The following is a 17,687-nucleotide window of genomic DNA, read 5'->3' on the forward strand; positions in this document are numbered from 1 at the left end:
TGGTGTTTTATTCGCAAGGGTTCTGGCTTATGTTTGCTTCCATAATTTCTTTGGTTGCAGCAGCGTATGCTATTTTAGTCCTAGCGGTAAGTGACATGTACAGATAAAATTGACAAAGGTCTTTTGGAATACCTATTGTTACTCCGGGGCTTTCCTGGAAGGTTAGGGTGAAACATGTGTAAACAATTGAAGTGAGTAAAGCGCACACCAGTTTTGCAACCAAGTGTATATCACAATGCAGTAGAATTTTTAATTCTTTTCCGGTATTTAATACATTTTGAAGTACTTATACCAATTATGGTGAACTTTAACTGAAGTGAGTGAAAGTGCAATCCACTGCTACGATCGAATTCGATTCGCACAAGTGCTAGAGGATAAAGGAGTATAATTTCTGAAAGATCTTGAAATAAAGAGTGAATGGTTTTCGGTGTGGATCAGGAAACAGAAAAGATAAGAAAATAAAGTGCCAGCCCGCCCACTGTGGTTGATTGATGGCGCAAAGGGGTAACAAGATCTTGCCCATTGTGTAATTCTCCCCTCTTTTCGTATTCGCCCTCAGAATTGAGCTCATAGAAAGAAAGCAACAAAGGCCACCACTATCACGGAGTACAGCTTGTCCAGTGCGAGCGGCACTGAGTTGCTCCCGGATGTGGTTGGAGGGGTTTCTTGGGGCAATGAGATTGACATGGGACTGGCAGTTCCCACCGGTAAGCTCGAGGGAGTAGACAGCAGAGACGTCTGATTGTAGACGATGGATTTGGTAGCAACATAGACCGTGTGCGGTATCTCGTGGAGAGAACTACTTGGGTTGCCGTACGACGAACCAGTTACTTTGAGTGACAACTGACCCAAAGCTGCACGTCTTATGGGGTGATCTGCATGGCTTCAAATGCTCAGAATAGGCTCGAACTAGTTATGGGAAGCCGATATACCTAAAAGCCAAACATGCCATGATCCAGAGAGGGATTGAATGAAAGAGTCTCATAATGGGCACCAGCAAGTCCAAATCTTGACGGTCAATTCTTAGATGAGCATGGAGTGAGACAATCTCTCACAGGTTATGTAGTTTTTCTGGTGCTTCCCGAAAAGTAGTTAGTTCTTGCGTCAGTAGCGGAGGTTTAAGGGAGATGGGCCTTAATTACCTCACTTAGTACCAGTGTTTTGATAAGATATATTCCAGATAGATCGAATCAAGAGCTCATTGCCAGACACTATTTGTACGATTGTGAATTCGGACGATGGCAGCTAACGTCGATTCTAATGGAACTGGAATCGAGCCGGACAATAAAGTATAGTCATCCAATCCTGCCAATTGTCACAGTGGATTGGCAGTCGTTTTGATATTTACAGAGGTGTCATCGATTCGACGTGCTCATGGATGTGACCATCTATGTACCAAATCGTGTCGCCGATCCGGTGCGTGGTATCTCGAATCAGTCCGTGACGGGAGAATCCGAAACTAGACTATCAATGAGCTCTGTAGCACATAAATGAGCTTTGTATCCGTAAAGGCCATGTTGAACTGAGACATAGTCTTGACTCTCAAAGAAAATGACGACTTTTCATTTAGAAGCGCCGATTCGGCGTATCGATCCACCTCAACGAGCGGCAACCGATATCACCATACGAACTCGATACATGATCATGCTTCTTGAATACGATCGAGGAATACCATTCAGCCACACATGCATGGCGGCCGTCTCTCAGTGGACATTGCTGGCCGGTTACCTCGTCGTTCCGGGCACGTTCACCTCCCTTCAGCGGTTAAACGAGTTCAGCGGGGCATCAGCTACCGTCGTTCGGGCAATTCAGAACCCTCCATTGCTCGCAATCGCCTGCATATGTTTCTTCGCCGGTGCCTCTGCAATGTCATGGCTCGCGTGGAGATGGAGATTCAACGATATCTGGCTTTCCCACCTCTTCCGGTGAGTGAAACACGCCCACTGACATGACTCTTAATAATGAGGGCAGGCCCACGCTTCTCAATGCACTGGCCGGTTTGCTGACTACGTTGGTCAACATCTACTCGGCGCAAGATGGTGACTGGTCCATCATGGCACTCTTGACCGTTATCCTCACTGCTACGGTGATGGTTGTGTCGGGAACCTTGACCGCATATTTTTACTTTTTTAAGCTAGCCGAGATAAAAAAGGAGCATGAGGCAGACATGATTCTGGAGTCTCGCCTACGGTGGCGAAGGGAGTTGGAGTTACAGTCGTGACGGAGAGGTGTTAACCATTCCATCCGTCGGTGTAGGTTGTTGTACTAACTGAATCGACCAGAATCAGATTGAACCGTCTCTTCATCACCAGGATCTGTTTGAATGGTAGACGTAGGCAGTATCTTTGAGAATTACCTATATAAGCCTGCAATTCCCCATGCGCTCTTTTATAAAACAACTATTGTGTAAATTCATCTGTTAAGGAGCTAGCAAGCAACAATGGACAAGACAAAGGACACACCGGATCATGTACTGACAGATGTCGTCCCGGAATCAGGGGGTGGTGCAGATGCGATGATGATTGGCGCTCAGGATGACAGTGTCGCTGGGTCTGAAAACATTCCCTCAGAAATGACGTTGAGTGTGCCTAAATACTCCCAGCCGGACTCGAACGACGTATCCGGCAGCAGGTCTCTGGAGTACCCAGCGATCAAAAATTCAGGTACTGATGCTAGCCCTATCTCCCATACTGTCTCGGGGCCAACGCCGGATGAACCACCGACAGTTGTTCCTCATACTATTCAGGCCTCTCCCGGAATTGCATTGCGCGGCAGCGCTTCAGGTGTTCCCCGAGCAAAAGCTCCGACGACCAAGAATGGCTCTGCCCCCAGAGAAACTCTAGGCTCTGTAGGGAGTATGTCCGCGGAAGAATTGACCAAGCTCATTGAATCGTACTGTGACCCGACTCGATGGGCTAGCGACGAGTCTCGGAAGGATTGGAAGATGTATGAGACTGAAGAGGATGGCTTTGAAGACAATGCTTTTGGCGACGAAGACCCGGATGACATGGGAGATGGAAATCACAGAAAATTTCTGTATCATAGAGAGACCGTAGGACTCTTGAAATTACTGTCCGATACTGCTTCTGCACAGCCTCACCTAGGGAACCTTGTTGAGAAGGTTCGACAATGGATGCCAAAGGGACTACTACTCAGTTCGAGACAGTTGCTCGCTGCGATCCATCCGGATAGATTCCAGAATCCTGAAATGAAGAGACAAGCGCACGCAGCTTTTACTGGTATGACGGAGCCCGTCGTTTAAAAATTGAGTCCTAACTGAATCACCTAGCTATCCAGGATGAATTGAAACGAGACCCCAGCGAGAAATTCAAGGGTCTCAACCAATCCGACGATATACCGATGGATTTCCTCGAGGAGTATCACGAGAAAGCTCATGTCCAGGCAACTCCGCATTTGTCAAGACTGTATGAAGCTTTTGAAAATGGCCAAATCATGGACAAGGACAGTCCGCATCTTACGGACACCGTGAGAGCCGCATATCGGGAAATTGACTTGATCAACACATCGATCGAGGATCAAAATGCGAAGATCCGAAACGAGCCGGAGTTTGGTATGATCTATCCCGAACAGATCATACATTGTTGGAGACTTCATAAAGAATCGCATGACCCTTCCATGTTGTGGAAACTTTGTGAAGCACGCCACTATCCAATGGGCTGGACACATGAGCCTCCTCGTGAGGATTTTTCCTACGATCTTGACCGCGGCCAGTACTGGACGTCAATGCAAGATCAGATCACCACTGTCCTCAGGAAGTATTGGGATCACTCCTTGCAGAACCTTTCCACCAGCGACATTTCCAATGAAATCGTAACACAGATCCTGAAGACGAAGGCGGACTACGAATCTCAAATGATTTCATTCAACCAGTCTCATGAGCGACCGGATCGGCTTAATATCGTCAACGTTGCGGATATCATGGCTCATTATTGTGGTTTGAAGGCCTTCTCTAAGCAGACGATGGCCGAACAGTTCACGAATCTCAAGGCTCACTTGGATCGCTATTTGGCATCAAATGATCTGCCTCAGACGTGGTCACCCAGTCAGCCCATGGGAAGTCCAAATACGACGTCAGCGCTTCAGGTCAAACAGCTTGGCAACGGCAAAGCAGTGATCAAGTCCATGCCACATACCGTCGATTGTACCGTGAAACCGGGTTATACAACATCCGGCGAGAAGATCATTGCGATGCAAAAGATTGGGGCCTACAGCGCCAGGTTTGTCACGGAGAGCGAAGATGGATCCCGTAGAATCGTAGATAGTGGGCAAGCCGGTGGCAAACTCGCCATGGAAGGCGCCTCAAAAGCTGGAGTGCCGTTTACGACAACATCCTACGGTGACATTGCTGAGATCAAAGCGGCACTGCATCGCGGTGAATCGTGGGGTTTGACATATGTCGCGGTATCGCAGTGGGATACTACCAGAGTCAATGCAAATGGAGAGACAAAGCTGCCGTACACCGTTGCAGGTATTTCCCTCAAGGGGTCGGAATTTCACGTCTCCAAGTCTGTCTTGACCTTCCTGGTTGGTGCAAGCGCGGCTGAAAAGAATATTGTCCGATGCCTGGGAGGTGATGAGGATAATGGCCTGTCTGAGACGTTGAAGAGCAGGCTGCAGCTGGAAGATTTCCCACACTTGCTGCAGAGTGGAGCACCACGTTCACTCTCCTCTCAACAATCACTCATGATCCAACAGAGTTCTGTCAGTCAAGAAGTTTCAAAGCTGCGACAGGACGTAGATGGTCTTCTTGTATTGAGACGTGAAATGGAGAAGCTCACCGCCGCGGTTACCCAGCTCGTACGACGTATGCACATTTGAGGATAGAGCCATGGATTGTGGTACGAAAGTTGTTGATTCGAGCTCCTGTTCTTTTAGATTGATCTGGCACGCACCCAACATCAATTATATGTTTTCTTTTTCTGTTTAGCTTGTCAATTTGAGAAAAGATTGTATATAGTCGCTTACAGCACCTCTGTTCTGTTAGTCCTAGAATGCGAGATTTTTATTTGTCGCAGGTTGTGACACCGAGTCGCTGATTAAATGAGAATACCCCGAAACTAACTTGGGAGGTAGCAGGCGTCGGATGTTGTGCTTCGTGACCGGCTGCTGCACGAAACTTAAAGTAGGATACAGTTTTATAGCATTCGCAGTCAGTTGCTGGCTGTGTCGCCGAACCGATACTGGCACCAAGTCGTTGGCAACAGGTAGTACAAGCGCAAGCTCGTCCATTACACGAAGTAAGATATGCAATACCCAAGTCTCTGATCGCGGCGTTTACTTGTTCGTCCAATTCGACTTCCTCTCCTGTCTTACAGGTTTCGTTTCCAAGTATTCAATATGTTTGTCTAGAAATATGAGTTAGTCATGTTTGAGAAATTGGTAATACAAGACTGTTTACCTAGGTTCAGATCGACAGAATCAGCATACTGTTCAAGTCTAGCAATAGTTTTCGTTATTCGTCCAGACGGGATAGGTAGCTTATTTGATTCCTCATGATCGTTTTGTAGAGGCCTAGCTTTGATCCGATTCGAGTGATCAGTGATATTTGAAAGGACGGCTTCTGCAATATAAGCGCCTTTACTGTAAACATTTACGGGTATGTATGAGACAATGCCGGTTCAAGTTTGACGACTTTAGACCACTAATCAGCAACCACGCGACTTAGCTGGACCAGACGGTTGATGCTCACGCTATGGAAGTCCTTGCCACAACCTTCATAGTCACACAAAAAGGGCCTTTCACCCGTATGAGTCCTCAAGTGAAGTATTAGAGCACTGCGCTGGATGAAGCGTTTGTTGCAGTTAGGCTCCGTGCAATGGTGTGGGCGGTCATTCGTATGGATACGACGGTGTCTGTTGAGATCGTACTTATGTCTAAGTGACTAGTCAATATTGGTGAGAACATGCTGTATTCATTAAAAGAAAACGTTGAATATTGGCTGTATCTACCTTCCCGCATTGATCACAGAACCACCTGCGGCTCAAGAGCCGTTGTTCCGCTATTTGCTTAGGGTCATGTATGCGGCGATGCTGCCTCAAGCCTGATGACTTTAGACTGTTGATCAGTAACCACGAGTCTTAGTCAGACTGAAAACTTGATACTCACATCTGAGAAGGCCTTGCCGCAATCTTTATAGTCACACACAAAGGGCTTTTCACCGGTATGAACTCTCAAGTGAACTGTTAGAGAACATTTCTGGGCGAAGCTCTTGTTGCAGTTAGGTTCCGTACAATGATATGGGCGCTTGTTCGTATGGATACGGTAGTGTCGTTCCAAGTCGGCCTTGAGTCCAAAAGACTAGTCAATGTTAGTGAAAACAACCTCTTCACGAAAGAATGTTGAATATGGGCCGTATCTACCTTCCCGCACTGCTCCCATGAACATTCATAGAAAGTTGTCGCAGACTTGGGTGAAGGAAGAACTGAGAGGCGCTCATTATGTGAAGCGGAGGAAGTTGAGGATATGCTTTCAAGGGTCGAGGCTGAAGGAATCTGAAAAGAGTGAGTCCTTAGATTTTCCTTTTCATGTATCTTCTTCTGATCGCTTGCTGGATTTATTGGTGAATCGGTCGTTAGGATAAATGCCAAAGGACTGCAATCGGTATCGACGGTACTTTCACAGGTCGAGGCTGAAGGTCTCATGAAAGGGACAGATTCTGGGTTCTTCGAAGGATCGCTGATCATGTATGGATCGAAATGCACGCCCTTCGGCATCATGTCTGCAACTGGGGGACATAGGAGTCGCGTCTCTGTCGAAGGTGGCACCGACTTTGAAACCTGATCATGATCATGCTCCGGATAGCTGCGTCCATGCCGTATCGGCAAGGTGTAAGACTTCCCCACTCTGGAGTCTTGTGTGCTAATCCAAGTACGATCTTCGTATCCCATTAGAGTTGATGGGAAAGCACCACCCTCTATATAGTCCGGTAGAAAATTGGTACCAGAAATGCTTTTATGGATCGAGGCTGAAGGACTCTGAAAAGAATGAGTCCTTGGAGATTCTGAGAAAAGTTGTGGACCCTCTGAAGGATTGCTGATCTGATACTCTTGACGATGTTTTAACGCTCGCAATAGCGTAGCAATGGACTGCAATGGTTCCTCGGATTTGACTTGGTGCTTAACAGCCAGTATTGGCACCATTCCATAAAACTGGCTCTGCAATTGGAACATGTCTTGAAAGTAAGAGATAGCCGATGCCAGGGATTCCTCAAAATCCCCAGCTGTCCACTGTGACCTCTTTTGGATGGTTTGTAGATCTTTTGCAAGCTTTGATGGCGGATTATGAAAAGTGGCGATACTTAGTATTTGATGAAGTACTTTGAAACTTGTTGGAGTCATTTCATTTATGTGAAAAGCGTGAACGAGAAGAATAAGATCTCCTCCTGCACCAGCTGTAGGGAACCACAATGGGCATAGAGCAGCCAATGTGTACAATAACAGCAGCCACTGCCTTGAATAAAATCCCTCATTACTGAGCCGACGTAGGATGTATTGAGTACGTATGCGGGCATGTGGAGTAGCGAGATATGTCTGAAACTCTGCAAGATCTGTGGGAATAGCAAGTGATGGCTGGAGGTGATGAAACCAATCATCATGTGTCTCCATCCTAGGATTGAATCAGACATGAAATCAAAATCCAGTGGAAAGAATTTGCCGCTCACCATACTAAAACGTTACGCGCAGCTTGTAACTGAGATGTAGGAATCTCAAGGTTCACATCGACAACCTCATCAGCAGTGCCGAATGATTCTGGAAGATAACGGTTGCCAAGGAGGATAACCTTCTGAACATCATGAAGTATGACACATGATTTTTCAAACTCCTCCAAAGACGGGACCATTGTCGAGAATTGAGAATTGATCATTTTTAGATCTCTGATCCTATTATGCCATGGATCTCCTTCCATCAGATGCTCCGTGAATATACGCGTTGTCTCCAGCAGTGGGAGAGTAAAGTCTAAGCGACTGATGTGACATTGGAGTATCGACATCTGGACGTTAAGAAGGTTCAATATGTTCTTGTACGACTCAGACTCTGACAATAACAGACGGAGAATCCGAAACAGCGTTGCGTAGGTCCTTCGGTCTAAGTTGCCGTTCTGTATTGCTTTAAGCCAGAGCGTCAAATCTTGCGGTGTCTCCTGTATATTCTCCAAAGCGCGGGGAAGATAGAATGGACATAGGGCTGCCAGTTCGCACAGTGGCAAGACGTCGTACCTTCGCGTGGAGTAATCAACGATGTGTTGCAGCAGATATTGTCGCGCCCCAGAAGCTGAGGACAACACGAATTGTTCATACTGTTCGACGCTCAGCGATGGGAGGATGGTAGCTCGATCACCGTCACATTTTCGACACCTGTACTAGTCTTAAAAAGAGCCATCAAAAAGGGGAAGATAACGTACTCAATGTATACATTGTATCCTGCGATGATTCCCTCCATCGTGATCCGGACGGCTGATGTATGATACTTCCTGGTTTACACCACGCTGTATTGTCGTACTTCCCGGAGAAGAAATACTCCCGCAGAGGGGGGAAGGGGGCTTCATTAAATGGCCAACAGTCTCAACTGCACCTGCAGGAATCTATTCAGCCTTTTCCGGTAATGATAACTCTCAGCTTGCGTGATGCAAGGCCCACTTGGTTTTACCACAGTGCATGACTAGTATTCGCTCGGGCGCAGTGTAAACAAGCAATTGCTATTTTGACAAATCTAGTGTTGTAGTATCCTAGCTTGAAGCCATTTACAAGATCCAAGATTAGACACACTGTGTCGCGTTGCAACGGGAAAGAAAAACAATAAAATATAATAGGGAAAGTAGAGTGATGGCTAGAAGGCAATGAAAGTATTAATTTTATTTACATATCGCACCAATTTCCGTCGAATTTTTCGATTCGTATAACTCCTTTGATTTTAGTTGCCAGTCTGTTGCACTGAACCCTTTGTCGACTTGCTCTGCAATAATCTGTCATCAATCGGAGTCATAGCTACGAAGTGCCTTTTCCAGTTCTTCAAAGCAACCAGTCGCCTGTCTTCGTCTTCGCTGAAATCCCCCTCCCCCCCCCCCCCCTTTTCGTTGACAGACGAGGCAAGATGAATCGCTTAGAGCCGTAGTAGGGCTTCCCACCGGTATGAGTCCTTGAGTGTCTTGTTAGAGCACTGCGCTGGGTGAAGCGCTTATTGCAGCCAGGCACCGTGCAATGGTATGGGCGCTCGTTCATATGGATACGGTAGCGTCGTTGCAAGTTGTACTTGCGTTCAAAAGACTGATCAATGTTAGTGAAATTAACCTCTTCATGAAAGATAGGGGCCGTATCTACCTTCCCGCACTGCTCCCACGGACATTCATGGAAAGTTGTCGCAGACTTGGGTGAAGGAAGAAGAACTGAGAGGCGCTTATTATGTGAAGTGATGCTTTCGTCGCTCGCACTCGGATATAAAGGATGGTTTGCATGTATAGACTCCAGCCTAGAATCAACGGTACTCTGCGGATCCGTGCCAATAGCTGGTGATCCTGAGAAGTAATATCCTTTCATCACCTTCGGTGCGAATTCTTGTATTGGTTTTTGCGCAGACACCCAATATCTGAAACTTAGCTGGTATCATGAAATCCGGTCGTTCAAGACTTACAGTGTCATATAGTCATCTTCCTGTAGCTGGCCCGCAGCAAGGGCAGCCTTCACAATTACCTCATCAGGAGCGCCAGCTAACAGTCTGTCTGCAAAAGCCTTGAATCTACGTCTTTCAAGGCCCCCGTGATCGCCAAAAAAAATCTTCCTCGTCGTCAGACGCGCTATCGCAAAGCCAGTTTTTTCCAGATGACTTGAAAGCCTTGGCGCCACATCAAGCGGCATACCCCGATTTTGGGACTCTGTTAGAAGTTCCGCGATGAAGCCAGTGAGATAGGCGTCCTTCCGTTCCTCTTCATATTTTCCGTATTCGATTGTAAGACTTTGCTCCAGGCATTCGACATAGCCTCCCGGTTTGAGAATACGGAATATATCCCTGAACAGTGCATCCCAGTCTCGAACGCAGCTGACAATACGATCAGCTTGCCAACTTGAATTTAGATAGAATTGCAGGGCTCACCCATCCAAATGGCCAATGTGGATCAAATCAAAGCGACGCTCGAAAATCAAATCGGTGTGATGATCACCCAGGTAGAATGTCAGATTTGGTGGCAGCAAGGGCGGAAGGAGGTCGTCGTTGATTTCGAGTCCGATGACGCGTGCTGATGGATACTTCCTATAGACATATGAGTGGAAAATTTCAAGAAATGCTCCTCAACTTACTCCGCAATTGCTATCGCCCATTCTCCGGTTCCGCAGCCTATGTCCAAGATATTGTGAGGACTGTCGAGATTGCATAGGTGAAGTGCGCTTTGTGATTCTCCCAGGTGAAGTGCGCTTTTTAGTTCTTTCTGATCTCTAGACGTTTGATTTAGCAACTTCGTGGGAGGACCGTACAGGGTTGTTCACCTCTCCCATGTCTAATCATTAGCGAACGAAATTATCTCGAGACGGAGGATCACCTACATCATCAAAACGGTCACGGTCTTGCTCTGTCAGCTTATGTGATGAGCTATTTTGATTAGCAGGCATATTGTGTATATATGCAGTATTTACATACAAATACTAAGATCTCATTAGCTAAATCATATAGGCCCTTTCTTCAGCGCTCATACCTCGGCATTGTCCCGTATCTCAGCCGCAATTTCAGTCAAGTTCGAACCATCCGAGTGGTATCCATCTTCGTCGTCGACAAATAACAGATCTGAGTGCGACATGGCGGTCAACAACCCTGAGTAGAGGATGATTCTGTTGTACGAGGCTGCGAGGCTTCATGCTGGATCATTTATATCCGCCAATGTATAATACGCACTGTGGAGAATGCTCGCCTGCATGCCTCTCGCCAATCACTGGGATTAGCTCTCACACAATGTATCACAAAATACGAAGGTTGATTCGGATGCGAATCCAGGCTGTTCTAGGTCTATTTTTCAAAGCTTATAATCTCTACCCAAGCCAATAGGATCTGCCAGGAGATCTTCTAGTCGGTGTGAGTCTCCGTTTTTGGAACATGCCCCGGACTTCCAGCAACATCCCATGACTGCGGTGGCACGCCACTCAATAGTCGTTGCTTAGCGGTTTATCAAGGTGGAGTTGCCTATCTTCCATAGTCACGTCATGGGCTATTTTATACCATTGCCAAAGGCATGTTGACGCGCTACGTTGCAGCAAAGGCAATATTGGACCTAGACTAGGCACCAGACGAGACATTCAATGAAACGCCACCTGTACTATTTAGGTAAGCCTGATTGACAGGCGAGGCGCAGCTGTTCTACATCCGTTTTCCAAGTGACACAGCTCTCGTCTTCCCGAATCGGTTCTGCCAGAAAACTCTATACTGGCACGAAGTTCCTCTTCTGGAAAATGCTGCGGACTCGAGCAGCAAGTCGTGGGTTTGATGGCGCGCTATTTCTATAGTATCGTTAAGTATCTGTTCGTGTGGGTGATCATTTTTTTTAAAGCACCCTCAACCAGATCCATACCGAAAGAAGTAAGGGAACACGTTCACTATTCGAAGCCGGCCTCCGTTTACAAGTTCCCCGACCGTTCACAGGACAGCATTTACCACCAGAAAGCGTCTGGTTCTATTGAGAGGCATAGGCTCAGTATCTCCGAGACATTCTCGTTGAATCGCCAGTAGTTTTAGCGAGCATTCCGAGTTGGTCCAATGATGGCAGGTTCCCACACTGAGATAATCGGCAATGTGGATAATGCCAAGCATCTAATGCTGGAAATTCTCCAACGAGTAACGTTAAAATGCCAAGCATCTAATGCTGGAAAAGGGGATCAGTGCGCACTAGCGAAGCTCCACTGAGTAACGTCAAATGCCAAGCGTCTGCCTGCTAGGAAAAGTTGCGTTATGACAGGATTACTTTACAGCTATCCCGGATCTGGTGGTTGCAGCGCATAAGCCACTCTCCGGATCTCATTGGATAGCGATTAGGGATTTGCCAAGAATCCCCTTTACTAAATTAGCGCGCACAATGTATGGCACACCTGTGCCTTATTTTCTCTACTCTAGACACACATGAATACATTACATTACACCGTCCCACTCGATTTCTCAAGTTAGCATACGTGAACCGATTCGTACATCATGAGCACCGTGTCAGAAAGCCTCTCAATCCTAGCGCAAGTGGATATAGCGCTGGCTTGGAAATCACAAGCCGCTATTTCTCTGCTGGTCCATCGCGTCCGAGGTCTCGATGCGCAATTACTGCCGCAAGTATGGTTTCCAATCTCGCCAATCAACGTAACTGGAGCGGTCCTGGACGACTGTCTGCGGACATTGTACACGGCATCTGACGAAGAGCTCATGCCTTTTCGAGCCACGATGGAGTATTCGATCTTCACGCGATTTCGAGTTCTACCCTACGTGCATTCGTTGCTTCCCAATGAAGATCTACCATGTCACACGTACTTGACTAACGTGGCCGAAAATTTGGCGTATCGCTTGTACTTTTACAGCTCTATATGGACTCGGTCTCTAGTCCAGTTGTCTCGGGCCCAGAATAATGGAGCACCACTTTTGGGGTCCAGAAATTTGTCCCCAGAGGATTGCTTCCGTTTGGTGATTATAAGTCGACGCCACGCCTTGAGATACGTGCAGCTCTTTCCCGATGCCCCCTTGATACCAGAGAGCAGTGATCGACGTCACACACATGTCAACGCGTATGTCGAAAGTTGTGGTCGCGTCAAAAGTAGGAGTCAGATCATGGACTTTTTAAACATCGGTAGGAAACTACTAGCTATTGAAAGAGGTCTAGACTGTCCCGGTATTTCCCTCATTATGTTTCTGGACGTTCGCGAACTGTTGGATATGAGAGCCCGAGATATCTACCAAATGATTCAACTTCTCGGATTGTTCGGGCGATTCCCAGAAGTCACGAAGGCTGCGTGCGGGCTCAGCTCCGATTTACATATTTATCAAAAGGACTACGATCTGAAGATATAAAACAAGCTATTGAACTCAATAACGCATGAAAGGCGCCACATCACCCTCGTCAACACGACCCGGAAAATCTTCGCCCTCATCCGGTTTGTCAGCGGGGCCATTAGCATACACCACAACCGCGAGAAGGAGTCCATCCGATTCAGACAAATCCGCCCACTGCATCCACAATGTCGTCCTTGCTTCAAGCGCTTGAATGCGTCTCACGTTCACTGGAGTAGATTTGGGATCACTCTTGTCGAATTCCGACTTAGTCACACGGTGAGACCCGGCAATGGGTTTAAAAGTGACATTCTGCGCGATTGGTCGGATCAATACCATGCTATCATGCATATGATAATTTGGAGGTCCAAGCATGTAATTCGTTGATGCATCTCTTTTCGCTTCGGTCTTCCGGCATCCTACCACCCGAACAAGATCCTTCATTATACGTGGCTTTAGGCCGTCCAGGTTTAGATGGAGATGAAAGGGCTGTCGAATTATTAGTGATTCATACGTATGCTGCACTCGAAACAACCTTACATTGATTCCAGCTTGCACGTAATTTGGTATTTCTTTCCAGAGTTCTGTGTCCCAATGTGGTTGGATGTAATAGAGAGGGCTGTCCTCGGGCCCTTCACGAGGTAATTTCGCACTCTCCGTCAAAATAAACTCGCGAAGCTCTTCCGAAGGCTCCTCGCTCGCATGTAGAATTGCATAACCTTGAGAGTCCATCGCTTCCCATTGCCATTCGTCATCACGGCGGACCTGTTGTGCCTCCATGCTGGGCGGGGTAGGTGGTGGGTCTTTCACTTTGCGGCAATACGGGGTGACCAATCGGATGAGGCTAATGCCCGACTACCAACTACCAGAGTAGAGTCTTCCTTTCCAGTAGATATAACCACCCGGAAAAAGGTTGTCGAGTTGTTGGCGTGAGACAAGTAAGCAAAGAGCGGAAAGCGAACCCATACTTATATCAAGTACATTGAGTGTAGTCCTTTGTATTTGGGTTCGATATACAACAGAGAGCTTTGCATTCGCTGCTGGGATCTTGGTCTGAATTTTCAAAGTTGGTCTATGATGACACGAATATTCTAGATTTTGGAGGGATCTAGCAGTAGTACATGAGAAATCGTATTCCACAGACAACAAGCAGGATGTACCAGCAGAGAATCGGCAGAGCAACCCGGACGGGCCTAGATTTGCATCGGGTCGTTTCCTTCCGGGACCCTATCGCTTTCTCGACATCAACATCAGAGGCGTGCATATGGACAGGTCGTCCTTGAGTCAATGCGTCGACTATCGTGCAGATGCATGAGAGAATCTTTCGCTTTCGGTAGTATGCGGCGTTCACTGTGATAGTCATCAGCAGAGATGGATTGGATGATTGATGTTTACATACACGTTTTGCATCGGACAGAGTAGCGTGGGCCTTTGAGCTTTCCATTGCGGGTGGACACTTCGAATTCGGTCTTGACTTGAATAGAGTGCATGGTCGTAGCAGAAGAATTCTTTGGACCACTGGATTTGAATTTGGGCTGCATCAAACACAATATATGCATGGCGTACACATTTCTTTTATATGTCGGTCAGGTATACGCAGTGACGACGATTCGGACGTTTATCCCAGAGTGTCAATTAATAGTCTGATTCCAACTACTTTAGCCTAGTGAGAGATATTGAATCGGTCATTAGTAGCTTGATTCGAGGCACAGCCATCGGCTAAACGAAGACATAGGAAAGAAAATCTAAGATCCCGTTCTCCAACGCCATTCTCTTTCGTCAAGCGTAGCTCTAGCGTTCCCCAAAAGCACGTAATAGTCTCTCTCATCCACTGTATCATTCCGGTAGGCTGATATAGAACAATATTCCAGAATCAAGCTTTTCCCTAATTCGCGATGGTCTGGATTGCTTAACATAATCTCAAAGATATCCAGGAATATCCGGCGAACCAGGATCATCATTGTCTATATTGGAGTTACTAGTAGCCCTTGCAGTCCTTATAGAGTACCTACTTGTATCTGGGAATCCGTCTCTGTCGTCATTTATAGTCACATCGGCGTGTCAGACAAAATGCGAGGGGAATCTGTTGCGTTGATGGATGCAAACAACAGCTGCTTGAATAGCAGTCATAGATGTTTGTTATATCACTAAATAATCTTTGGATGATGCCAGCAATGATTAAATTAGGTGTGGGACCGGAAAAAAATTGCATAATCATGATTTGGAGTCCAAGATACAACTAGCGCACAAACCAACACTGTCCACGCAGTTGCGGTAATTATAATAATGTCTGTTCCGAGATCGTGCGAGTAGCCCATCAAGTATATTCTCTGTTCCAATTCTTCGATCATATTAGGTACACGAACACTAGCATGCAAGTTCTCAACGCGTAACCGGTCGACCTACCCCCACCCCCCCCCCCTATTCCAGTAGACTTTGCTTCATCATTTCCATCACACCATTCGTCTCGACTATCAGATACTCTTGAAAGATGAGTACCTTCAGATCGATTTCTTCGGTGTATAGGTAGAAAAGCGATAAGGCCTCACGTAACTCCATCAACCAGACAGCCTTTGATTCCAATTCTGGTGCACGTAAAGCTTCCATGTATTCGAGAGACGGGTAGTTTGTGTCGTTTATATCGAAGAGCTTGCAAGTTCCTGCTTCCTTGAGCCTCGTTAGGGTCTCTTCGTCGAGATCGAAAAGGCAACACCAGCCACATCCTAGTGGCGCTACTGGGTGACAATCGAATTCATGTTCTTGTAGCCAGGATGTGACACGTGTGACATTTTCAGAAACCCAGGTCTTAGGGTTTGTTTGCCGCAGCTTCGCATCGGCAATACAATCATCTTTGGTGTAGGGGGGAATCCTCAGAAACTGTGTATGTTTTAGCCCTGCACGCATAGGAGAGTGAAAGAAACTGACATATGCTTTTGGTGTATCCATTGTGACTTTCGCTTGAAACCGGAATAGAGTAGTGATCAATAGACGGATGTTCACAAGAATAGATGGGAATCCAACTTATATATTATCTCTCTACACTCCAATCACAGACAGGGTGCGGGTGATACAAAGATGGTGGAATTGTTGTTGAGTCTCTCTCTTGCAGTCGACCTATCAGAATGACATCGGGAGAGATGTGGCTTGCATTTTGAATAAATGAAATTAGATCATCCAGTTCGCGGTCACTCAATAGACCGTCTTGACAGGGGTCGAGAGTATCTGGTGTCGGCGGAGGCGTAGGCGGGGTTGAGCGGACTCTGATCGTCTCTTCGAAAGTCGGTATACTCTGCGATTCAGGTTTGGCTCGCGTAAGACCTGCTGTATAGATTGCCACTGGATTCACCACTTTTGTCTCTCTTACGGTCTCGATAGTTGGCCGATTTGAGTGGACTCTCGTATTGGGCATTGATGACAAGTTGCTATCAGCTCTAGACAGAGCCGCCAACGCTTCGGTTTTAAAAATCAGGGAAAGGATTCTTTTCCATATCTGTTTCCACCAGGTCAGCTTCGTTTCTTCAGGTCCGGTACACTGCTTCTCTAAATCTAGATCCTCAGGCGGCAGTTTTTCTGAAGCATTGTGGCGAAATAATTGATCTAGCGAGGCCGGACGTTCCACACTCATGTTCGCAATATGCAGGGAGAAGAGATTCAGTTCCAGGCCGTTGTGTCTGTTAAGTTGCGGTGACAGTAGGACAAGATGCAAACAAGGCTGGCTTGTTATATGTACGTCGAATGGATTTGGTCTATAACTGAAAGAAGCATATAATATATTTTTATGTATCATACTAAAGCATGCATCATAGCTGATAGTCGGGCGTTTGCTCTAGGCGCCGACTATAGTCTTAATCATAACCAATAGGATACACTGCCGGCGAAGTACCAATCTTTTGATCCCCTTTTCACTCTGATCGCTTCGGAATGTATTCCTATACCGGCTACAGAAAATATCAGGACCCATCTTTCTCCACCACCTATGCGGATTAATCTCAGAGCATCGACCAAGCTCTGAATTCTCAGGCAAGAGTACGAAGATCTTGCGACACAGCTCGAATTCAAGGCTTTACGGCTAGTAACCCACTGGTATGTCACGATACTGATGCGTAGCACTTGGCTCAATTAACGAGTGAAGGAGATTGTACTCATGCTGATCTAGTTGAAAAGGACCGTGCGTCTTATCGCACGGATATAGTAGCGCGCGCTCGATCAGGATAAGATGAGTGATGTTCTGAGGCTATACTAGCCAAGGGTATGATTTGCTACAGCGATAACATGACACCGCCATTGTCTAACAAGCAAGATTCTAGCTCATGGTGTACCTCTCCGTATTTTTGCAACTGACGTGCGATGTAGCTACACCTGTGGTACACATTGATTGGTTTAGGAAGAAGACCTGTTACCAATAGCCTGAACCAGAACCTTGTCAGATGTCCTTCCTTTATCATTTATGCAACTAAGCGCCTAGTCGCTTTATCTCGTCGACAACGCGCCCCGATTTCCGTATCGTTTGTACTAGACAATTGTTAGCATCGGACAAATGTGACTGCATTGCAATTAATCTTACCGAAGGAGCGCTCGGACAACAGGATGATACTCATGCAGGCTCGTAATCTAGTCACAAGACGCTAACCAGAAGGGTCTGAAAACTGTCATTGATGACGGTTTTCA

The 17,687-nt window shown here is 46.7% G+C and overlaps 7 protein-coding genes across 7 annotated transcripts; 3 read left to right on the top strand and 4 right to left on the bottom strand.

Annotated features, from left to right (window-relative positions):
* Nucleotides 1-1,551: 1,551 nt before the first annotated feature.
* TSTA_081790 (uncharacterized protein) lies at nt 1,552-2,221 on the top strand (the record flags this gene model as incomplete). Its single annotated transcript, XM_002477864.1, has 2 exons — nt 1,552-1,925; nt 1,972-2,221. 2 exons carry the CDS (start codon nt 1,552-1,554, stop codon nt 2,219-2,221), a joined length of 624 nt encoding a protein of 207 aa, XP_002477909.1.
* Nucleotides 2,222-2,440: 219 nt separating this feature from the next.
* TSTA_081800 (putative glutamine rich protein) lies at nt 2,441-4,839 on the top strand (the record flags this gene model as incomplete). The annotated part of the gene is made up of 2 exons (XM_002477865.1): nt 2,441-3,239; nt 3,290-4,839. The coding sequence occupies 2 exons, from the start codon at nt 2,441-2,443 to the stop codon at nt 4,837-4,839; spliced, it is 2,349 nt and encodes a 782-aa protein (XP_002477910.1).
* Nucleotides 4,840-5,662: 823 nt separating this feature from the next.
* On the bottom strand, nt 5,663-8,459 carry TSTA_081810 (zinc finger protein, putative; the record flags this gene model as incomplete). Its single annotated transcript, XM_002477866.1, has 6 exons — nt 5,663-5,902; nt 5,970-6,068; nt 6,127-6,318; nt 6,381-7,626; nt 7,682-8,374; nt 8,422-8,459. The coding sequence occupies 6 exons, from the start codon at nt 8,457-8,459 to the stop codon at nt 5,663-5,665; spliced, it is 2,508 nt and encodes an 835-aa protein (XP_002477911.1).
* A 569-nt stretch (nt 8,460-9,028) lies between these two features.
* Nucleotides 9,029-10,803, bottom strand: TSTA_081820 (zinc finger protein, putative; the record flags this gene model as incomplete). Its single annotated transcript, XM_002477867.1, has 6 exons — nt 9,029-9,602; nt 9,648-10,052; nt 10,107-10,262; nt 10,310-10,444; nt 10,553-10,578; nt 10,702-10,803. The coding sequence occupies 6 exons, from the start codon at nt 10,801-10,803 to the stop codon at nt 9,029-9,031; spliced, it is 1,398 nt and encodes a 465-aa protein (XP_002477912.1).
* Nucleotides 10,804-12,182: 1,379 nt separating this feature from the next.
* TSTA_081830 (uncharacterized protein) lies at nt 12,183-13,040 on the top strand (the record flags this gene model as incomplete). Its single annotated transcript, XM_002477868.1, has 2 exons — nt 12,183-12,757; nt 12,824-13,040. 2 exons carry the CDS (start codon nt 12,183-12,185, stop codon nt 13,038-13,040), a joined length of 792 nt encoding a protein of 263 aa, XP_002477913.1.
* Nucleotides 13,041-13,055: 15 nt separating this feature from the next.
* On the bottom strand, nt 13,056-13,799 carry TSTA_081840 (uncharacterized protein; the record flags this gene model as incomplete). Its single annotated transcript, XM_002477869.1, has 2 exons — nt 13,056-13,508; nt 13,560-13,799. 2 exons carry the CDS (start codon nt 13,797-13,799, stop codon nt 13,056-13,058), a joined length of 693 nt encoding a protein of 230 aa, XP_002477914.1.
* A 1,641-nt stretch (nt 13,800-15,440) lies between these two features.
* TSTA_081850 (uncharacterized protein) lies at nt 15,441-16,644 on the bottom strand (the record flags this gene model as incomplete). The annotated part of the gene is made up of 2 exons (XM_002477870.1): nt 15,441-16,039; nt 16,071-16,644. The coding sequence occupies 2 exons, from the start codon at nt 16,642-16,644 to the stop codon at nt 15,441-15,443; spliced, it is 1,173 nt and encodes a 390-aa protein (XP_002477915.1).
* Between the last annotated feature and the right edge of the window lie 1,043 nt (nt 16,645-17,687).

Source organism: Talaromyces stipitatus, genomic scaffold (assembly GCF_000003125.1).
Source record: "Talaromyces stipitatus ATCC 10500 scf_1105507295527 genomic scaffold, whole genome shotgun sequence".
Classification (NCBI taxonomy): Eukaryota; Fungi; Ascomycota; class Eurotiomycetes; order Eurotiales; family Trichocomaceae; genus Talaromyces; species Talaromyces stipitatus.